At 45.8% G+C, this 22,767-nt stretch overlaps 6 protein-coding genes across 6 annotated transcripts; 3 read left to right on the top strand and 3 right to left on the bottom strand.

The window, feature by feature from the left end:
- Window positions 1–3,406: 3,406 nt before the first annotated feature.
- PtA15_3A128 (uncharacterized protein) lies at window positions 3,407–5,596 on the bottom strand (the record flags this gene model as incomplete). The annotated part of the gene is made up of 10 exons (XM_053167065.1): window positions 3,407–3,444; window positions 3,507–3,705; window positions 3,790–3,871; window positions 3,946–4,051; window positions 4,135–4,273; window positions 4,399–4,738; window positions 4,820–4,888; window positions 5,012–5,159; window positions 5,229–5,403; window positions 5,507–5,596. The coding sequence occupies 10 exons, from the start codon at window positions 5,594–5,596 to the stop codon at window positions 3,407–3,409; spliced, it is 1,386 nt and encodes a 461-aa protein (XP_053018319.1).
- A 1,592-nt stretch (window positions 5,597–7,188) lies between these two features.
- PtA15_3A127 (uncharacterized protein) lies at window positions 7,189–9,723 on the bottom strand (the record flags this gene model as incomplete). The annotated part of the gene is made up of 9 exons (XM_053167064.1): window positions 7,189–7,246; window positions 7,346–7,413; window positions 7,498–7,620; window positions 7,742–7,854; window positions 8,008–8,096; window positions 8,178–8,292; window positions 8,395–8,689; window positions 8,804–9,401; window positions 9,710–9,723. The coding sequence occupies 9 exons, from the start codon at window positions 9,721–9,723 to the stop codon at window positions 7,189–7,191; spliced, it is 1,473 nt and encodes a 490-aa protein (XP_053018318.1).
- A 1,058-nt stretch (window positions 9,724–10,781) lies between these two features.
- PtA15_3A126 (uncharacterized protein) lies at window positions 10,782–13,051 on the top strand (the record flags this gene model as incomplete). Its single annotated transcript, XM_053167063.1, has 4 exons — window positions 10,782–11,002; window positions 11,083–11,194; window positions 11,348–11,479; window positions 11,570–13,051. 4 exons carry the CDS (start codon window positions 10,782–10,784, stop codon window positions 13,049–13,051), a joined length of 1,947 nt encoding a protein of 648 aa, XP_053018317.1.
- Window positions 13,052–15,825: 2,774 nt separating this feature from the next.
- Window positions 15,826–16,871, top strand: PtA15_3A125 (uncharacterized protein; the record flags this gene model as incomplete). Its single annotated transcript, XM_053167062.1, has 2 exons — window positions 15,826–16,249; window positions 16,324–16,871. The coding sequence occupies 2 exons, from the start codon at window positions 15,826–15,828 to the stop codon at window positions 16,869–16,871; spliced, it is 972 nt and encodes a 323-aa protein (XP_053018316.1).
- Window positions 16,872–20,382: 3,511 nt separating this feature from the next.
- On the top strand, window positions 20,383–20,691 carry PtA15_3A124 (uncharacterized protein; the record flags this gene model as incomplete). The annotated part of the gene is made up of 1 exon (XM_053167061.1): window positions 20,383–20,691. The coding sequence occupies one exon, from the start codon at window positions 20,383–20,385 to the stop codon at window positions 20,689–20,691; it is 309 nt and encodes a 102-aa protein (XP_053018315.1).
- Window positions 20,692–21,769: 1,078 nt separating this feature from the next.
- PtA15_3A123 (uncharacterized protein) lies at window positions 21,770–22,516 on the bottom strand (the record flags this gene model as incomplete). The annotated part of the gene is made up of 2 exons (XM_053167060.1): window positions 21,770–22,187; window positions 22,443–22,516. The coding sequence occupies 2 exons, from the start codon at window positions 22,514–22,516 to the stop codon at window positions 21,770–21,772; spliced, it is 492 nt and encodes a 163-aa protein (XP_053018314.1).
- Window positions 22,517–22,767: the final 251 nt, after the last annotated feature.

The following is a 22,767-nucleotide window of genomic DNA, read 5'->3' as shown; positions in this document are numbered from 1 at the left end:
CACTCGGTGACCGGAGCAGACTCGGTAATCAAGATGATTACTTTCTCGATGCCAGGGTTTGTTCCGGTCATTGAGTGGTGTATTTACTACTCTCAATAACCGGGACTGTTCTGGTCATCAAGAGGTGTGTTTACCCTCTCAATAACCGGGACCATTCCGGTTATCAAGAGGTGTGTTTACTCCTCTCAATAACCGGGACCGTTCTGATCATCAAGAGGAATGCTTAATCCCCTCAATAACCGGTGATTTGCACTCCACGTGCGTTCTGGCTGGTCATTGGGGGAGTGTGCATGTACTCCGCTCAGGACCAGCCTGTGCCGGCCATCCGCACGGCGAAGTCATGGGGTATGTACTTCTGCCTCTTGAACTCTGTTTTCAAGGGGCTGTGTACCCAATCCATGGCTTTTTAGCAGGTTGAAAATCCCCGGGGGGTGCGCACCGGGGAGGTGCTCCGCTTATTTTTTGTATTTTCTTATCATCCTTTTTTTATGTCATGCTGGGGGGTCCAAATACCCCAAGAAAATGGAGGAGGGGCAAAAAAAATCCCCTCTGCCGGCTGGCAGAAAAAAAAATGGGAATTTCAAGCTTTTCATTTGCAGTGTGCAAAGCGTTTTGAGCTACTGCGCACTGTGGCCGGGATGTTGAGTGGACGCCCCTTGCAGTGAGCAACGAGTTTTTTGCAGTGTGCGAAGTACATCCAAAAATTTATACCTCCGCACTGGGGCACCTAAAGCCACCCAAAATTTTACAGCGGCCATAAAGAACTCTGAATAGCACCTGATGAGCTCCATGGCATTGGAACACCCCAGGAAAGGGGTGTGCTACTGTGGGTCTAATTTGGCGGATTCCCTACTCAGGAAATACGCCAAAGCCTTAGCTAAAGTGCCCTAAAGCCTCCCAAAATTTTACAGTGGGAAAAAAAGCCTCTGAAAGGCAAATGGTGAACTTCTTGGAACTAGGAAAACCCAGGAAAGGGGTGTGCTACTGTGGGTCTAATTTGGCGGATTTCCTACTAAGGAAATCCGCCAAAGCCTTTGCCACAGTGCACCAAAGTTTTGGATCATGAAATAAAATACTCTGTACCCAAATTTTTAGCTATAAGGCAGTAACACACCAGCATAAAATAATTCTGAGGCAGCTGGGGCTTTTGGTCATATCTGCTACTAATTGCCTCTGCCACAGTTAATAGTGCCTCCGCCACAGTTAATAGTGCCTCAGCCACAGTCAATAGTTCCTCCGCCACAGTTATTATTCCCTCTGTCAAAGTTAATAGTGTGTCTGTCACAGTCAATAGTGTGTCTGCCAAAGTTGATAATAGCGGGATTCAAAGTAGACCCGTGTCAGCCTTAGAGTCAACACAGTTGACCTAAAACTGCCTTTTATCTCCATTTTGTACGGCCTAAATGTGTTTATATCTTTTTAACATTAAGACATAACGTTGTTTTGACTTCAGATTCTGATTTCTCATGCAATTTTTACCCTAGTGTTCACTGATCACTTTCCAATATCTCTGCTCCTTCATAGAGTTTGTGGTTTGTGACACGCATGCGCAGCGGCGCCGTGTAGTCGCACCTGAGCGCTCCAAACCACATGTACATGTGTGATTATGTCATCCAACTTTGAAAATTTTCGAAGTCAGGATCCCCCATGCAGCTGGAGGATCCACAGACTTCAGACAACCAGAACCACACCCCCAGATAACCCAGGATCAACCCCACAAGGATACCTCACTCCCAGTACACCTACCGTCACAGGCGCCTAGGATATTGACAGTAAGTATACCTTTCTTTGAACCTTGATTATCTCAGAGTGAAACTCTGTGTCTCTTGACTGTTTCTTTTCCTTCTCTTTTTACCCAACTCCATCAAGATCAAAGGTTCCTCTGTTAAACCTAGACTTAGTCTAAAAATCAGAGCAGATTAGTTTACTATTCTGTGTCCCCCCACCGTCTCCTTGGTGCGCGCGGAGGCTGTAGCCCCTGTTGGTCTGGCACAGCTGTCCTTACCACTTTTCCAGGTGGTTTAAGTTGACTTTGAGGATCCTCTTATAAAGAGTAGATAGACCCCCTCCAGATCATATCTTTCTCTCTCTCTTTCTCTTTCTCTCTCCTTCTGTTTGTAGTTCTTTATCCCAAGAAATACAACCAGTGTCCCCCATTTCTCTTGTGTCCTGTTGTCACTTTAGAGGCACAGGCTCACAACCCGCGCATACCACTTGCAAGGCAAGGCAAGCGGGTGTTCAATTCAAATGTTGAACGTCAACTTGCAGTCTCCCCGCAAAACTGGGTTAGGCAAAGTGACCTGCATGCACGTGCGGGTCTACTCTGAAACCCCCTAATGCTTCCACCACATAACTGTGGCGGAGGCCCTATTAAATGTGGCAGAGGCACTATTAAATGTGGCGGAGGCACTATTGACTGTGGCGGAGGCACTATTAACTGTGGCGGAGGCACTATTAAATGTGGTGGAGGCCCTATTATCTGTTGCGGAAGCAATTAGTAGCAGACATGACCAAAAGCCCCAGCTGCCTCAGAGTTATTTTATTCTGTTTTGTTACTGCCTTGCAGCTAAAAATTTGGTTACAGAGTATTTTATTTCATGATCCAAAACTTTGGTGCACTGTGGCAAAGGCTTTGGCGGATTTCCTTAGTAGGAAATCCACCAAATTAGACCCACAGTAGCACACACCTTTCCTGGGGTCTTCCAATGCCGTGGGGCTCATCAGGTGATATTCAGAGTGCTCTATGGCCACTGTAAAATTTTTGGGGGGCTTTAGGTGCCCCAGTGTGGAGGTATAAATTTTTCTTTATTATCCATCATTTTTTGTGAAATTAAAATTCCAACTCCCATTCTGGAGAGTAGAATTAATTTTCCGACTCCGAAAAATGCGCGCAGGTCAAAATTTGGTCCTGTGGACCGGGGAAGGAAGTCCAGAGGCGGTCCGCGCGACGTAAACATGTTTTGGGAGTTGATTAATTAATTCTTGGGAGTCGATTTTTCAACTCCCATCTGATACGCTCTCCCCAATTCTTAATTCCTCTTCTCTCTGGCAATTCCACCAGAAACTCATCAAGATCACCCTCTGAATAATGGATCTCCTGGTTCACACACTTTAAAATAATCCCCCAAAATACTTTTCATCAGTATTTTTTCTATCTGGCAGGCTGGCAGTGAACTTGGTCAGTATTGAATATTCCAAAATAATATCAGTGACTTTGGTTAACTTTAGGTGAGCTTTGGTTGCTTTCCTAATTGATTTCCTTCCGCTTTCTCTCTCCTCCACGCTGGAGTGATCAGCTTGGCCCTCGTCACAACATAAATTGAATACATATTTTTATTATTTCCATTAGGATATTTGAAAGAAAATACAATAAGCAAATTGAAGACAAAATTAAGGTGTCTTAAGATTATAGTGGCATGCATCCCTTCAACGGGTTAGATTTTTCTGATCAATATTCAGATCAACAAGTGCGTGAAGATGTGGATTGTTAATCTCTATTGACAGACGTGGCTTAGGATAAGGGAAACTAATTGAAAATGTGTGGTCCTGAGTACCCTCTGGGGACATTAATGCATGATTCGCAGGATGAAAGGTATTCAGTTGTTTTGCCTCTGCTGCAAGTGGTGCCCACGGTGGTGGCGGCTGGACAGACAATTCGGTATCCGCTTTGGGAGTCCTCATCTTTCTTCGCACAACAGCTTTCCACTAGTTATAATCATCAAGTCACAAAGAATTGATCAGTGCCAGAATTCTTCGAGTCGGTAAGCATCCCCACCCGATGATACGCACCGTTAGAATTGAGGAAAGCACAGAAATTAGTGTCAGCGGCAGAATCTTTAGTAGAGCGTCATCGCCGGTTACGCTTAATGCCCTGTTGATTACAACCATCTGAAACATATCAGTTTGATATTGCAAAACAGTGGTTGGAAAGATCATATAATTCACCATTGCGATCGATGTGAAAGATTATAACAAACCAGCAGGCTAAACGAGTGACCTAGAGTGCATATGACCATTGCATAACAGTAGAGAATAAGAAGTTCTATCTTGCCTACATTTCCCCGCCGTGAAAGTGATGTTTTCTGAGCTCACATCTTCGAATCATTAAAAAACTTCAATCAGAATTTTGCTTACTGATCTTGAAACTCTTTAGCATTTTGGGTTTTGAACTTTCAACAGGTTTTTCGACGGGTGATGGAAGTTGGGCTCTTGGTGAGCTTCCGTTGTCCAGATTTTGGATCCTCTGAAGCGCGGATCCCGCAACAAGGTACAGCTGATCGTTTCACAAAATGATAATAAGATAGATTCAGGCGCCATATGTGGTGATCAGCTTCTGCGTGTACCACTCATGAGAACTGGGCCCTAATCTGAAAACCTGAAAACCGCGAAACAGCATACCACACAAAGCAGCAAGCTCATGACTCCTTGCAATGTTCCGGTGAAAGTGCGCCAAAGTGCAAATGTGTGTTGATTGACCCGCCAGTGATTGAAGAGTGATGCAAGGTCATGGGGGTTCGCCGCTTTGGGTGATTTGGTCCAGACACGAGCATATTTCTGTAGTTGAGCTCTGAGCTGAGAGTCACTGTCAAGGGAGATGTTCAAGGAAGCTTGCATCATAAACAAGCTGAAAATATACAGTCCGCCCGCCAGTGAACACCAAATCGCCCCGCATATGGCAGACAGTCTCGAGGATAAAACCCGATCTGTGATTAGTAAATCTTTCGGCTGGCGTGACAGACTACAAAAGTCGGGCCATGCATTCATTAGAGCCTTAGGCGTCGAAACGCAGAAACGCCTGGGGACTTTTAAAGAAACTCACGAAGCAGACCAGTAGCCCCATCCAGAAGTCCAGAGTCCGATGTATGATAGAAGAAATGTGACATTAAACCTTCAGATACATTGACAATAGAATAAGGCTGGCCATAAGCATTTGCAAGAGGATATGTTTTCTACTTTGCATATTTTCCTATTCTTATGGTGGTAGAATTGAAATTTTCTGATTATCACTTACCAAACGGAAGACGACTGAAGGTTTAGCTCTCGAGCATATTTCAGATTTTTACAAACAAACAAGAGGTAAACCAGTGCGGCAGCACTAGAGGGAGATTGGAATATGATCGTAAATAGGCTGCTGTTAGGTGCGATAACAAATTTCTTATCTGAAGCGTAGAGAGATTAAATCAGCGCTTGATCTCAGCCAGGTCAGAGTAGTAATCGATACTCCTGACCTTTGGTTCTAACATATCGAATGAGCCAAAGATGTCTAGATCGCCCTTCGCGGCCATTGAGCAGGATCCAAAAGAAACAAAAGAGTACGACCAGGATATTTATGAATGCCAACACTGTCAAAACTATCAGCACCGTGAATGTGCCTCCAGAATGTCGGCCATGGGCGCGAAGGTCCTACAATCAAAAACCCGAACAGGCAAAAAATATCAGCCGGGTCACCGGTGTCATATTCGATGCGCTCATACAAAATCAAGTCGAGCTGTTTCAGTAAACCAACCATGTTTCTTTGTACAAAATCGAATGGATTCTTTCCTTTGGGTACTTTGGCTAGGATTGCAGACCACTTGGTATCGAAATCATCGCGCATATTAAGTTCGGAGGTGTGCGGAAATGTGAGTGGTTGAGGAACAGTTGTTGGTAAAATTAGTCTCGAAACTGCCGCTCTCGTTAGTTGGTTTTTCGATCCAGCGCGAAAAAGACGGCTCAAAAGTGAATGAATGTAGATTAAGCCGTGTGCTACTGTCAGTGGAAAATATTACACTTGTCTATTATGAATCTGTTGTGATGTCTACTTCAAGCTGAAATGTCTTTTAGAGATAGGGGATGAATGTATATGTGCGGATAAAATCCCGGGAGCAAGCTACAGTCTTGGTCGTTTTAGCAGGGCAAAGCAAAGCGGAGTTTTGGAACCGAATCCAGGATGCGTGAAGGGAACGATAAACTCTTTTAGAGCACTTCACTAAAGAACCGTTTTGGGAGGAGCAGGCTCGTGCTTCTTAGAGCTGCGACCCTTTGAATTCCTTGCTACAAAGGAAGCCAACCGACCTGCGGAGAAAGCCCCAATTCTCTGAGCAACCAGTATATTCATTCAAGTCCGCATTCGAGCTCAACATCAAGAGTGAGGACTCGGGAAGTATAGTGATCCTAAAGAAAGCCAGAAACTGCCTCTCTTATCGCAATGTCAGGTTGGCTTTTGAGCCGATTCATGAGCAAGCTGTCTATTCGCTGAGGAACTAGAGAAGAAGATAGCGCTCGGGAGTTCGGCTATAATTTCTATCCGCCTTCGACGCACACAAAAGAAAGACGGGAACAACTGCTCTTGAACATCTCAAGCACATAGTGCCTCGGACTCCGGAGGGACTGCGTGAAGTTCGGTCCGGGGGTCAATTTGACGATGGCTTCCACCCCCTTCCACCCCGCGTCTAACGGGCAAATCCTAAATTGTGCAACCGCCGTGTAGCTCTCAGTTTTTTTATCAAGTCTAAACCAGAATAGATTTATAATTGTTTTTATCCCTTTTGTAGCATATTGTTTTGCTTGTTGATCCTGAAGTACAAACTCATCAAGTCCTCTTTGACTCTTTCATCCATCCCAGGATTACAGTCTTACTTCTCCGCCAGAAGCTATCTTTTAGATAATGGTCCAGTTTTTGTCTTTGCTATTTTGTAGTGAACATTAATAATTCTGCTGCCAGTGAACCTGAGCAACACATAGCTACTTCTAAGTACGACTGTCTTACGGACAGCGCTCCCGATCAGAATTCAGCTCCTCCGAGTCCGGGGCGCAAAGCACTGCATTGATTTTCGATTGAGGTTGCGGCCTCAAATGATCAGATAAGTACAAACGCAGATGTGGAGACTCGTCAATAAGGTGTGTGTTGTTTCTCTGTCAGAAAAACAAAAACCTCTGCTAATCTTTAGGAAGCCAATATCAATGGTTTTGTGGGTACAAATCAAATGCTTCCAATTCGTGTATATGTAACTGGCTGGGGTAAGTTTACTGAGGGAAAAAGGCCTTCATAATTGTAGTAAGGTATTTATGTACAAGGTTTTGTATGAACAACGCAAGATATCCAGACAGAATTTAAGACGATTTATGCAGTCGAATAGATCGTAAACATGAACACCTTATACATGCACAAGATATGACGGACAAGCAATTCACATTCCTGTTTTCGAACTAAAGGCCGAGTTTTTCGTTGATTGCTTTGATGGATGGCATAAGGAAATATTCTCCGCTGAAGTTGGGAAAATGGTATGACAAGACGCCATTAGCATCGATTCTTCAATTCATTCATGGAGTCACATTTCTTTTTTTCTAGAGTGATGATACTTACCCAAGGGGAACGACGAAATGTGCCGGCGCGGTCAAGACGTTGTTGGGGTCGGTTGTACCCTCAATACCCTATTAGATGAGCGAACGCGTAAAAAGATCGGCTCGATTGGTCAGAGTTCCGTTAGCCCAGAGAATTAATCCTATCGGCCTCACCAGTGGGTTGATGTTTTGGGCTACTCGAGGCTTTTCATCAGAGGTTTGTCCGATCAAAAGATCGAACCCGGGGGTCACTTTGGCCGGAGTTTTCGCCGGGAAATCAGTGTTGTTACACCAGAGCTAGACAAAATCATTGAAAAATTGATCGAAGCATAACAAGATGGCCAAAGATTTCATTAGAATACCCTTCCTTCAAAAAAAGGGCGAAATCCGTGAATGAATTAAGTGAATTCCTACTTACTTTCTGCACAAATTGGAATCCGCTTTCAATTTGGCTCTGATAAGAGACAAAGAGTAAACCACGATTCTCTTTGGTCTTCTTCAATTCCTTTTCCTCCTCGGTAAGTTCAGGCCCTGTGAAAGTTCATCACTCAAGTTTCAGCTGTCTTGGACTACGCAAAATTACAGTTGAAGTCCAAGACGAAAAAAGGATGGAAATAGTCGCATTGTGTTACGTTTTCTTGGGGGAAGGGAAAAGTGTAATGAAACAGCTATTCAACAACTAACCGTATGGAATCCCATTTCTGACCATAAGGTGAGGCAGTGAAGTCGCGTTGGGTTCCGCTCCAGCTATGCCATTACGTGGGTTAGTTTTTCTAGCATAACGCAACAAAATCCATTGTCAATGACTAAGTACTGGAATGTATCGGTATCTGTTGGCTGATGAGGATCGATACCTTATGTGAGCAGCGTAGGGGCAGCGTTCTTGTTTTAATTCATCTGAAAAGTCGAAATCTTGAGCTCGATTCAATTCTGGTTTATCTTCCACTGGCGTCAAGGTAAGCGGGGCACCTACAAACAAACAGAATGAAAATCGGCCAATCAGAAATGTTCATTTCCTGTGCTCGTTTGATCAAGGTAGAAAAATGTGGATGTAAATAAATCTGTGCTCACCAGACTTCCATCTGCCGACTATTCTAGCCCCGATGAAATCGCCCGATACATTGGGATTCTGAAGCTTTTTGGCAGCCTCATCGCAAAAGGATTGGAACTCTGGCACGAGTTGCTGGAGCTCTCTGAAAGCCATAAACGAGCCATCTTTGATCCAGGTTTGCTTTGGGTCCAAGTTGCTGTTATTGCCATCTTGAGTAGTATGGCCGAGTAAGATCACTCCCGGTTTGACTATTCCACTCTTCTGATCTTCTGGACGAGCGTTTATGTTCTCGATCGTTGGCTCAGAAATTCCGTCCTGTTAGTGATTGATTTGTCCGTCGTCAGCAATTAATTGCTTGATCAATATCAGATCTCCCCCTTGAAGATATTGAAAACCGCGATGATGGAAAGGACAGGCAAGACACTCAACTAGGTATCCGAAATGCTCATGGCCGGCCTGGTTACCAGGTCTGACATTACCTTGACGAACAAAAGAACTGGCCAAAAACCCGCCGAAATTCCTTCGAAGCTGGTCAAGTCGTTCGTTCAGCAGTTTACAATCCGGCGCGGTGACCAAGACGACGAAATCGATGGGGTTGGCTTCACTCAAGAAATCTCGGGACCAGGTTTTGAGTTTTCTGGTGGCTTGATCGACAGGATCTCCCAAGTTATCGACCGCGTCAACTTTTTGCCCTTTGGAAAAGATTCCATTCCCGCCGGTTGGGATCTCCTCTGCTTGCAGTCCCAGCTTTTTCAACCCAGCGAAGCTGAATCCCAGGTTGATTTGGGTGATCGGCAATAAGCCTTGTCCCCCGTCGGGACTTGTATTTCGTTTATGTTCCTGTATCTTCTGTTGTGTGTCGAGGACGTCTTGTGTTGTGGTAATCAGCGGAAGCAACGAGCTTTTCAAATTCCTCCGAAAACCTTCGATCGCTTGGGGTTCGGACTTTAGGGTTCCAAACCAGAACGCTTCAACCCGCTTCTGTAAGCCGAGAATGAGATCACCTTGGACGTTCTTGAGGTCGACACTGGAAAACAGGTACGGTTGGAAGTCAACAGAGCAAAACAGTCAGCGGACCATGTCAAACTCTTCCTGACCATCTCGCAAACATAACCATGTATAACACGGGAAGCAGGATCATAGAGCAGCAGGAATGATATCAACGAAAGAAAACATATGTAGCTGGGAGACAACATCAAGCAGTCTGGCGCGGTCAACCCGATAGCAGTTCACATCGCTTGCAAGCTGCAGTTTTGACACAACCCAACAGGCAACTAGCAAGAAGAGTTATCATAACTTCATAAGAGAACCGAGAGACAAAGAAAGCAGACCAACTTGGTAGAGGACATGTTGGTTCGTGGGCAATTGGTATGGTCAGAAGTTCCGAATCTAGAGAAAATGTTTGCTCTTTGATTCTTGTCTCGCTCTCTCAGCGGAAAGATCAAGACTCTTATAAGAAGATGAGACCTGCCTGTGCGAGGAAAATCCGCAGCGGTCAGACGAGTAGAGCAGAACAGGCTAAAAACTATCTCCGGTTGCTTTGGTGGTTTCTGTGCACAGCATCCATACATGCACCGCTCTCCTACAGCTTGATGCGTGGCTGACGAGGTGAAGGAATGATTGATCCGTCGCCAGCGTTTAACAGTCTGATCAGACCGTTTTAAGTTCCGAGGGAATTCCCAGTCGGATTTCCTCCCCGCCTCCGGTGCTGCCATCCACCCTGATGCAGTGATCCTCCCCCTTTCTTTGCCATAGGGTTCATCACATGGATACATGCCATCCCTCAAAGATATTTATTTATGTTTACGAAACCCTCTTCACAGCGGGCGTGTAGTGTTGTATCTCCACAGCTTGCTGTGCTTTATCGAACTTTCAAGTAGAAGACACTCCAGTCAAGTTTCAGCCAAGCAAGCAGCTTTCCAAAGCCCGAGTCTGTGTTCTAGACTCGCCAGAGAGATCCAAAGATACCATGGACTGCAAAGACGGCATGGACTGCAAAGATGGCATGGACTGCAAAGATGGCATGGACTGCAAATTAGATATGTAGACTTCGGAGCAGCCATGTCTTGTTCTCCGTGATTTCGGTGGACACCGGCGGGACCGGTACTTGATCTTCGGCCTCAGCTAGCATGGTGGGGATGCAAAACTAGCTGGGATGCGCGTCGCGTGCATCCATATATGTAAGTATGAAAGGTTGGACGATAGTGCCGTAAGAAGCTTTCCATCCCTCCCTCGACCGAGCCGGGCGTAATGATCGCAATAATGATGACCAAGCAGGCTCCTGACCTGCAAGCTATGTAGAACTTCGCCGGAGGTGGCTCAAGACTCGGAGTCGAGGCTAGAATGGCAAGTCCCCAAGTGGTGTGTGCCACTTCGCGTTCGGAGTCAGATCAGGCCAGATCGCGTCATGTGCAGGCGCAGCCGCGCTGTCCAGGATTTCCTCGTTCTTCCAAACCCACAAGTTGTCCAGGGCACAATTTCACAAAACTCCGACGAACCTCCAGCACGGCCGTCCGGCCGGAAATCTCGCCCGCGCCTTCATTCCGAACTCTTGTCGTCGGGACTGACTCTCATTCCGATCACATCTACAAACAGCAATCAGGATGATGTGAGTATTTATATCCTTGGGTCGGAGACTTTCCGACTACGCATGCCGAGATAGAAAACGCTTGGAACTGATTGGACCCGAGTTTTGGTTTGCCTTCTAGCTATCTTCTCGACTATGGAGCGGGAAACGTACGCTCGTTGGCTAACTCGATCAACCGATTAGGCTTCCAATTCAAATGGGTTACCTCGCCTGATGATATCAAATCTGCAACAGTCGAGTTCTTTTTTATATACATACTCGTGTTTCCTCTGCCAAGACTTTCCTTCTTGATCAGTTGGAAATTTTGTGATAAACACCCCCATGCTTGGTACTGATTCCCAGAGACTGGACTCTTTTCTTTCATCTTTCTACCGCGCCTTTTCCAGAAATTGATTTTCCCCGGTGTCGGAGCTTTTGGACCAGCGTTGGAAGCCCTCCGAGCCAAAGGATACGATGAACCATTGATTGAGTATATCAAATCGGGAAAGCCGTATATGGGTATCTGCATCGGCATGCAGGTGATTTCTTTCTATCAGAATATAATTATCTGGTTGTCTTGCTGACGAGATGCTACATTTTCTTTCTCCTTCTCTTGATCATCTAATCAGGCCCTGTTCTTGTCATCAGAAGAAAATCCTGAGGTTCCGGGACTAGGAATCGTCCCTTCACACGTCCAGAAGTTTTCATCGTCAAACAAGGCTGTACCTCACATGGGCTGGAATACTTCTTTAAAAGTCACATCTCCGAATGGATCTACGACCGAAGGCTCTGATTCAGATTCAGCATACTACTTCGTCCACTCATATCGTGCTTCGAATGTTGAAGCCATGGATGGATGGACGGAGACGCTTACCCGCTACGAAGATGAAGTGTTTGTCAGCAGTATCAGACGCGGCAACGTTTTTGCTACCCAATTCCATCCCGAAAAATCCGGGCCCAAGGGCCTCCAACTCCTGCAAGAATGGCTGTCGGAGCCTGATCATATCGCTTGTTACTCTGATGTCCCACTCAAGATCCCAGCTCCACTCGACCCCCAGACTTTGATGACTCGATCTGGACTGACTAAGCGAATCATTGCTTGTTTGGACGTCCGAAGTAACGACACTGGCGACTTGGTGGTAACGAAGGGAGACCAGTATGATGTCAGGGAGGCTAACGGGTCGGAGCTGAACGACGCGAGCACCAAGGGTCAAGTCAGGAATCTCGGCAAGCCTGTGGAGCTTGCCCGTCGGTACTACGACGAAGGGGCCGACGAAATCACGTTCCTCAACATCACCTCGTTTCGATCATGTCCCCTTAACGACCAGCCAATGCTCACGGTACTCGAAAAGGCAGCCGAAACGGTATTTGTGCCCTTCTGCGTGGGTGGTGGGATCAGAGACACAGTTGAGCCCGATGGAACCTCGCGCTCTGCCCTCGAAGTCGCTACGGCCTACTTTCGCGCTGGGGCCGACAAAGTCAGTATTGGTGGGGACGCCGTGATCGCTGTTGAGTCCTATCTCTCCAGCAAACAGCTCCCCAAGAGTGGTATATCCGAAATTTCTAGGGTCTATGGAAGACAAGCTGTGGTGGTCTCTATCGATCCCAAACGGGTTTATGTGTCGAACATCAACGATGCACCGCCTGAACATCAAGCCTGTGTGGTGGATCTTTCTTCTCCAGCCTTGGGGGCAGGCTCTGAATCGCAGAACCTGAGGGCGGATCTGGGGCCCAACGGTGAACGGTTTTGCTGGTACCAATGTACGATCAAGGGGGGCAGAGAAAGTCGGCCAGTGGATGTGGTTCAGATGGCGACCGGAGCTGAAGCGCTTGGGGCGGGTGAAATCCTGTTGAACTCGGTCGACAAGGACGGCTCAAAATCTGGATTCGATTTACGCCTTGTCGAGCTTGTCAGAAGACACGTCTCTATCCCCGTCATCGCCAGCTCTGGTGCCGGCTCCGCAAAAGACTTTGAAGACTTGTTCCTCCAAACTACTGTCGAGGCCGGGCTGGCTGCCGGAATCTTCCACCGGAACGAAGTACCCCTGCCGACTGTCAAATCACATCTCAAGCAGCTAACCCAAATCCCGATCCGAGACTTGCCGCAATAAAACCCTCAGCCTACTTAGCATCAAGTGCACCCAATCCCACAAAACGCAGGGAAAATGTGAAAGAGGTAAAAATTCAGTCTAACTCTGAGGTGAGACTGCCGAGCAAGTTTCAGATGGGGAATTTTGCCACGTTCTCCACCACGTGTCTATGAGCTCTGCTCCACCAATACCTTTATTCCTAATCCAAACCATCAATCACTTCCTGTCCACACTACGCCACCAGTCGCCTCACAGTCCTTATGCTTCTTCTGGGAATGTCAATCCATGCTCAATGTACCATCATTTTATTTGTAGATCATCACAAGTTTTTTTTTGTTATTTCCAGCAGCCATTCACTCTGCTGCCGCTTGCGAAAAAAACAAATAAAAATAAATAAACTTTGATCGCTTGGAATAAAATCCAGTACAGACAAAAATTAACATGAAGAGCAGACGGAAAGACTGGCTGAGGAGAAGTGTCCACCATCATTTAATTGAGGAGGCAACTTCAAATTTCAGACAGACCAAGACAAAAGATGTGGTCTGCATTCAGATCAGAATGAAAAAGAGCAGTTATTGAGATCTCACTGGACAGTGCTGACATTATCACCAACTAACAACAGGTGTCGGAATGCTAGCATGATTTTCCGCTCTCCCTTCTCCCTACATCAATCCATCTCATCAATCTGCGTAAATTCAGTAGCTTTATTTCAGATTGTCACTAGCACTTGATTTTTCAATTGGGTCAGCCTTTATGCACACCAAAGAACTACCACATGCACACCATTTTTGGTGTGCAATGTGCATTGGTGTGCACTCCAAAAAAATGGAGTGCAGACCCATGCACTTCAAAAAATTGGAGTGCACACTCATGCACTTCAAAAAATTGGAGTGCACACTCATGCACTTCAAAAAATTGGAGTGCACACTCATGCACTCCAAAAGATTGGAGTACACACCCATGCACTCCAAAAGATTGGAGTACACACCCATGTACTCCAAGAGACATGTTGTGCACACCCATGCACTACCTGATGAGTAGTGGATTTCTCTTTATTCCCACCAATGGTGGGCTTCTACTAGAAGCCCACCAAGTCTAACATAGAAATTCTATGCTACACTACACTTGGGGGAAAAACTGTGTTAGCCAAGCTGTTCTAACAGCAGCCATTTTGCCTGTAATGTTATGTTGCCGCTACTGCCCCTAGACTACAGAGCTTTTAGCAGAAAAAAAAGACCAAAACCTCCAAATAGCTTTAAAAAAGTATAGTAGGTTTTTTTCAACCTGTGCAAGTTGAACAAGAGCAGAGAAGATGCAATTTCCCTAATTCTACCATAAAATTTAGTGGAATCCTGCAAAACTACACTTCACCAATGCTTTGGTCAGCTTAGCTGGAAGACTGTTGTTCCTAAAATTGAATATTAGTCACACCAGGATATAATTGCTTGAGTTAGTCACTTGTTTTAGCTTGGTGAGCTCTGCCTATTTTTTACATTGCCGGCTTTATTGATTTCACATGGCTTCACCCCACTTTTATCAAGTGATTGGGTGTGCACTCCAATTTTTGGGAGTGCATGAGTGTGCACTCCAATTTTTTGCAGTACATGGTTGAGCACTCCAAATTGTGCATGAGTGTGCACTCCAATTTCTTGGAGTGCATGGGTGTGCACTCCAATTATTTGGAGTGCACACTAATGCACACCAAAAATGGAGTGCATGCAGTATTTCTTTGGTGTGCATAAAGGCTGACCCTTTCAATTTTCTCTGCTTGTTTGGCAGTTCAGTCTCATTCATTTGACCCCTACTCCTAGGGTTTATATAGAGCTTACTAAAATCACTCTGCCAGTGGGACTTTCATCCGGTCTTTTCTCTCACTGCATGTGCTTATGTTCCTTATATATATAAGCAGTTATGCTGCTTTTATTCTGTTTTTTTGTCTCAGTGACTTTTACTCTGTTTTTTTTTGTCTCAGTGACATAGTCATTTTTCTTATTTGTCTGCATAAACTGGAGTACCAGTTAAACCATCAGTTTTGGTATCATTTTCATGACCCGATTTCTCCCAAGAAATATGTCTATCTCGCTCCTTTGTGCCCTTGTTCATCTTTTCCGTTGCTTCACTTTGAAAGTATTTACCAATACAATGTCATTATCCTCTCTCCAAGGTTGTCGAGATCTGGGAGTGCACAAAGATATGTATATGTAAGTGCAAATCACTGGCCATCTTTCAATCGTTTAGTTTAGCTTTGGTGGAGTGGCGGCTGGCCTCTAGTTTATACATTGCTGGCAACGACGCTTTCATTATCCTTCGTATATGCTTTCGGGGGATGCGTAAACTGCCATCAAAGCGTGTTACCAGGTGAAACAGAATGAAATCAGACAACAAGAAACTATACAGACTTGAGCTTCAAGCTCATCGTGGGTGTGACTACTGTTGAAGGGGATGGTGAGAATTAATTGCAGCCAGCAGGGCGGAGGGATAGCCCTTCGCTGGTTGGGCTGTGCCATCTCTGTAGCGAGGGCATCCACTTACATAAATGCATAGCCCCCCGTGATACTCGAACCCATCCGGCACGGACAACAGCTGGCAGGGCGTGGCGATAGGAACTCGCTGGATTTGGATACGCTGTCTTCCTGCCTCCTCCATCTTCCATCATCCGGTCAACTGCTCAAAAACCCAGTCATCCTTCCATCCAGCCACCAGCATCCACGCACAGCCTCGCTCCAGATACCTTGGCCTACCCCAGACCCCTGCTATTACCACTCACACATAGCACTAGTTACTAGAAGTTGACAATGTTCAGTCGCAAGAAAGCCGTCGAAATTCCAGCCGTAGAGGAGCCCAGGGCTCGACCTCCCCCCGTCAACCGCAACTTGCTATCCTCGAGCAGGAACTCCCCTGGCTCTTCCTCGTCAGCTCGATCCATGCCAAACGATAGATACGGCGGAGACAGATTCGGAAATCCGGATGCCAATCGACAAGAGCTCTTCAAAGGCGCTCGTGCCCCCAACAGATCGTTCGTCGACCGTGACATGGATGCCCCTCCTGGATCCTCTGGAAATCAGCTCGACGACGAGGATGAAGAAGTCGAGGCTATCAAACAACAGATCAAGTTCACCAAGCAGGAAAGCTTGAGCAGTACTCGAAACGCATTGAGAATTGCAAGAGAAGCCGAAGAAACCGCCCGTAACACTATGAACCGCCTTGGGGAACAATCTGGTATGTACTCTGACTTCCTCCATTATTCATTGATCTTCCGAATGCTTACGCCTGGATGTTTTCTTAAACGTTAGATCGCTTGGCTAACACGGAGAATCACCTCGATATGGCCAAGGCTCATGCCGTCAGAGCTGACGATCAACAAAAAGAGATCGTTGCCTTGAATCGATCCATCTTCAGACCGACGTTCACCTTCAACAAGAAGGGCAAACGAGACGCACACGAGCAGAAATTATTGGCCAGACATGAGGAGGAGAAGGCGGAACGAGAAGAAGTACGTCGCCAACAGTTTGAATCACGCGAGAGGACGGAAGGGACCTTGAAGGCTTTAGAGAAGGACGCCAGCCAACCGAGAGGCGCGCCAGGCGGCTTGCGGTCGAGATTGGCCGATAAGGCCCGCTACCAATTCGAGAACACCGAGAGTGATGACGAGCTGGAGGACGAGCTGGACGACAATCTCAACGAGATCTCCGGCCTGACCTCGCGCTTGAACTTGATGTCCAAAACTATGGGCTCAGAGATTGACTCCCAAAACCGTAAACTCGAAGGCATGTCGAGCAAAACCGACAGACTCGACAACCGTATTCATGGTCAAACTGAGAGATTAAAACGAATCAAATAGGCCACTCGCTCTTCCCTCCAAAGCTTGGTTAGCCGCATCCACACCTTTGTCTTTCGAGCCCCATTGGTACTTTTCTCTTTCTTTTTTCATCTTTCTCATTTTCTCTCACTCTATATTTCCTCGTCGTTGAATAAACGGATCTGCAAGAGTCTTCTCAACCATCTTACAACTTTTGCTCCAAACCCATCCAACAAATAGATAATCCACAAAAAAATTAGCCCCAATTTTCCTATAGTTTTTGACTTGCTTTTATTTTTGATGTGTGCTTGTACATGTACAACTTGACATAATCATTATTACTCCTATCCTATACTCTTTTAAGCCTTCCAAATTCTGTGATGATAGCCAATTGTAAATGTAATTCCAATTGTTTCAAGACTTTCAATCAATTTTGAATTGACTCTGTAAATAGTGAGGATTGGGGACCGCAAGGGTTTCTCAGCGTCCAACAAGGGATCAAACTTTGGAAAGGTAACATTTTGCACGAAGATGAATTACTCCTATAACAGATAGAACCAGTAGCAAAGAATCTCGCCATTGGGAGAGAGGAAGGGGAACAGCAACTAGTAAAAATGAGAAAACAGACGAGGGATCATCGACAACAGGAATAAAGCTGACAGAATCAGATCTAGATCAAAAGCAATTCACGACTAGGAACACGATTTGATTTATAACCTCGATTAGCAAATGAGCCAAGACCAAGTGGGTCGTTAAAGAAAGACTAGTAGTTCGGACGGATAACACAAAAACTGAGAACGGCATAAACAGCGAGATGTTGCGAGATGTTATGACAAGCGCAGCATGGATGATGATTCAAAAGTTGCTCATCGCGCAGGGATATATAAGTTCTCTGTATCTACTTAGCTTCCTTTTCTGCTTCTCTTTGCTTTTTCAAAATACCTTTCACAAAGTCAGCTTGATTTTTTGCTTCTTGCTTTTTCAAAATACCTTTCACAAAGTCAGCTTGATTTTTTGCTTCTTGCTTTTTCAAAATATCTCTTATGAATTCACTCGGAGGAGGAAGATGTTCATTGTCAAAGTTGTTTTGTTTATTTTGTGTCCTGGAGTCCTGCTGTTTTATTTGGTGAGGGCCACTTACATCGCCTTCGGAGCCTAAAAATCAACAGACAATTCAACAGGTGGTCAGGGAAGACAAGCCATCAAAAAATGAGGTGGTTATTATTTTTTGTGACGCACCACCCGATTCAGAAGGGTGGTCATTGGAACCACTTCTGTCGGTGCCACCTGTTGCATTATCATCCATGGCTGGTCCACCTTTTGTGTGGAAGAGAAGAGTTAACATGGCCGATTGAAGTCAACAAACAATTGAGAGTGATTCAAATTGAAAGAAGATAATGCTTCACTCACGTTCATCTTGGGCATTTACTACACCTGATTCACCAGTAGGTGATTGACTTGGCCCAACTGGAGGTTTGGCATTGCCTGGAATTTGCTCATGCAGTTGATTTTCCAAAGTTTCCTCTCCGTGTACGTTTTCTTCAGTTATCCTCTGTCAGCCTCGAGCGCATGAAGAAGATGCTTCAATGCGCCAAAAGGCTACTTCACTAAACCCCGCGCAGAAGGTAACCACCTTACTGCGCCATAAGGAGCGCCACAAAGAGAGCAAACTAGAACACGAGCGCGAACCAGAACGCGAAACAGAGCGCGAGCAAAGACGCGCCTGAAGGAAGAGAAAATAACCCTTAAAACGGGTTGAGAGACCAGAAAGTCCGCGATGATTCACGGATCCTCAACTCAGGACACTATTCCCTAAAAAGGGATCTGTACCCGTAAATCCCGTACCAACTAGTATCTACGGCTTTCATTGTCTGTGCGCGTAGTACGCAACACTAAGAAGATAAAACCCAAGGGATCTCGCTACGAAGAGATCCCCAGATTATTGATAGATTAGATTTCTAAGAATCAACGATCCATTTCGCCTACCAAGCCCAAGCAATTACGACTACAGGTTGTGATTGGGGCTTTTTTATATCCTTTCTCTCTCTCTTGTAGTCTCTTCATTCCTCTCAACAATTCCTATTCTTTGAATAACTCTTCACTCAACCCTTTTCCCATTTTCTCCTTGCCTGATTGTTCGACCCTTTAGTAGTTGATTCCTTTAGGTATCTCCTATTAGTGTGTTCAGTTTTATTCATCGGCGCGTCACTTTAGAGACGCCCGCTGACATCCTCCGCAATTCAAGCATTAGGGGGGTTCACGTTAGGCTGATTTCAAAATCAGTCAAAAAACCTTGTTAAAAATTGATGGCTGCTCATGCAGGTCTATGCAAGGATTTTCTAGAAAATAAATAGAGTTCTCAGCAAGACCTCCCCTTTGAAGGCCTTGCTGAAGGCAATGCTTATGCAGTTTTTTGTTTAAGTTTATGCAGCAAGCGTGCATGAGATTTGAAACCATCCGTGACGAGCAGCCGAAATCAGGCTAACGTGAACCCCCCTACTATCTCATCGTAGGCTTGACCAATTCTGTCCATATCCTCCACTTGTTTTCTTAGCATCGCTGGTTGTGGATGTACATTGTTCCAAAAGGACCACAAAGTTTAGTTCATGTCACGAAGATTGTCAGTTGGGTTCACAAAACAAGAATATATACCTCGGTATGGGGTTTCAATTCCCTCTAGCTCGTGGGGTGGAACTGGTGGCCGGCAAATCTACTCAGCTCTTCCGGGGTTACTGCACAAATTTTGATTCCGGAACTTACATTTCTGAGTGCGATATCCTATACTGGTGGCGGTGGGCGGTTCATGCGTAACTACAGTATGATCTGGGTTTCACAAATCCGGTCGCAAATGTGTGTCAGTGATGGTCCATTGGAATTGTGTTTTGAAAATACCTAGTAGCAACATTACTCACCCTCGACTAATCTAGGCAGTCCATCTGCGGTAGTGGCTGAAGCTCCTTTTAAGTGCTCAGCTATGTCGAGGTAGGAAGGATCAACGGACTTATTTCTTCTGGGAACACGGAAGCAAACACTGATATGGGTCTGTAGTACTAACCTGAATCTGACGCGCTCGCTGAGACCGTCAAGGAATCAATTGGCAACCCGGAAAATGATAAATCAACCGAATTCCACACGATGATAAATTGATGTTGTAGCAAGGACCTTCACCTACCTAAAGCTTTCGAATCGAGCAATTCCATCCTCTTGGTTAGAACGCGGTGGGGAGAACATGGAGGCGGCGCACCTCCGAGCCCTCTTTTTACAAGGGCCTCGCTGGGCGAAAGCGGGCGGGCTGTGATCATTCCATGATGTAGGAGGTAAAAAGTAATCAAAAGCTGCGTGAAGCCTAACATGACTGTGAGTGAGTTGACTTGGTCAGATGCTAATAAGTTACTATATAATCCTGCTAGGTTATTGGTAGTTTCTTTGAGTTGATAGGTTTTTCTCGTTCGGTGATGGGCTGAACAAGACCCGGCTCAACTCTCCAGCTATTTATCCTGTCAGCTGGCAAATGGAAAAGCGAAAGCACAGTGTCAGTCGGAATCTTCGGTTCATGACTTGGCTCTCACTGTTTCGCGATGTGATCTCAAGCCGACATCTACAGACGGCAAGAGCTACTGAAAACGCCAGCTTGCCTCGACGAATCGACCCCGCTGAGGCTTCACTCCTTCGCTGGACAATCGAGTTGAAAAGTGTATGCCAAGATAGTCATTTCATGAAATTTCCAGACCGACTGGAAAGACCAGCTGTCGCAGTCGATTCGCTGAAGTATCACTGCCGTGCGCAGGTCCATGACTTTCTCACTGTATCAGTATCACGACATGATCTCAATCCGACATCTGCAGACGCCAAGAGCTACTGAAAACGCCAGCTTGCTTCGACGAATCGACCCCGCTGAGGCTTCACTCCTTCGCCGGACAAGCGAGTTGAAAAGAGTATGACAAGAGAATCGTTTCACGAAATTTCTAGACTGACTGGAACGACCAGCTGTCGCAGTCGACTCGCTGAAGCATCACTGCCGTGCGCAGGTCTAACTCCAAGAAAGAGTACGGGTTTTGCACAATACATGGTCCCACATTTGTAATGACGAGTTTGAGGTAACCCCAAAAACATGCTACAAGAGCAGGCGAGGAATAAGCCTTATCCTCAGCAATATACCGATACGTTTTACCGGGTCCGTGGAGCTTGACAGCTTCTCGTGTCCAGACCACTTGGCGCCAAGTTTGTGCAGCAGACGAGCTTTACAATACCAGTGCTGAAAAAACTGTTGAGTCACACCGGCGGAGCGAAACAAACGTGCGGCTAAATGTGCTTGATCGATCTCGCCTTGGAAATTTAAAGCGTCAAGCCAGCTCTAGGCCAGAACCTTAGATTTCGTAACTTATCTAATTCCCTCCCTGCCCGGGCGGAGTGGGAAACACGGCGCATCGCGCCGAACGAAGGGAGAGACTCGTGTTAAACGGCCTTAGAAGCTGAACAAGTCTCACTCATCCATATGTGGATGAATTTGATGATTGTTTGGTTTTCCATGATGGTCAAAGTTTCCTCCATCTATGTACTATTGCCATCGATAAGCATCTATGCCCAGCCCATCTCCTTGATGTGCATTTGTCATCTTAGGCCGTCAAGCATTAAAGATTCCCACGGATGATGTCTCACTTTCTTTGTTCGCAAGCTTACCACTTCGAGAAATTTAGAAATATCATTCCGGCTGGATACGTGTTTGATTTTACAACATTTGTTGAAATAATTTGATCAAAATTGTCCTCGATGAGGTAGTACATGTAAATCCCAGGGAAAGCAAAAGTGTAGTAAAGAGTGTCACAGAAGTTGTTCGTATATGTATAAACCTCGAGGGTACAACGGCCGATAAACTGTACAAGTGATGTAGAAAGACGAAGATAAAAAAAAGAAGTGATGGATAGTTGGCGAAGGAGCACCTATTGTTGGAGAAGGCGTTTTTTTAATCTAGATTTCATGAGTCTCAAGAGGATCACGCTGTCATGGTCGGGACAATCGGTCTCGGATTGCATGAGCAACTTGAGGTTATTGATTTCGATCTGACTGAGTTTCAAGTCTCTTTCGAGCTGCAAGTTTTGCTGGGCCAATCTCTCAGTTTGTTGTTGGCGGTCGTCGGCGGACTCGAATGTGTTAAGATCTAGCTGATCGTCATCCTCCTGGTTGTTCTCGTTGCCTAGTTCTTGTTGATGTTGTTTTTCGAGCGGTTCGGTAGGGATAACGGGGATGCTCTGGCTCGTATCGTGTCCGGTCTGCGCAATCAATCGTTCGAGATCTTCGTCTAGCCTTAATCGTTTCGATCTGTTCCCTTCGAGCGTTTGAGTTAAGGATGAATCCGAGCTGGGCGAATGATGCTGGGTAGAGGCATTTGAGCATTCGGCTTGTTGATGTTGCTGTGGTGGCCGTGAGAGTTGGTCCTGAGGCTGTTGGAGTAGTTGATGCAGTTGTTGACGGTGCTGATGCTCTTGTTGACCAATTGTTTGTCGCTGTTGCTGTTGCTGTTGCTGCTGAACGTCGACCGATAGATCCGGCATCAAGACTTGATGGTAATTTAGTTTTTTGTTATCCTGTTTCCATTTGGGAGCGTGTCTCAACCTCTTCCAGGCCAGTTCGTCTTTGAAGGTGTGGCCCCTACTTTGTTCGGAGTAAATTTTTCTTGCAGTGGCCATCCAATCGTCCGGTGTGCTATCCTTGGGGGGTGACTTCTCAAGTGCGTTATAAATTGCCGAAAACTTCAACGTCGATGTATTGAGAGCAGCCCACCTGAGAAGAAACAATAATCCAAATCAGATTCTAGTTGGTAGTACTGACCATGGAGGAGATATTTGCAGATGCTGATTGACTTACCGAATTCTGATCTGGTCATGGTCGCGATGGTGGAGCTTGCTATGCTGATTGAAGTCGAGTTCGACCGCTCGGA

The sequence above is a fragment of the Puccinia triticina genome, chromosome 3A, assembly GCF_026914185.1.
Source record: "Puccinia triticina chromosome 3A, complete sequence".
In the NCBI taxonomy this organism is placed as follows: Eukaryota; Fungi; Basidiomycota; class Pucciniomycetes; order Pucciniales; family Pucciniaceae; genus Puccinia; species Puccinia triticina.
Note: the sequence above shows the minus strand (reverse complement) of the source record. Positions and strands in the feature narration are given on the sequence as shown.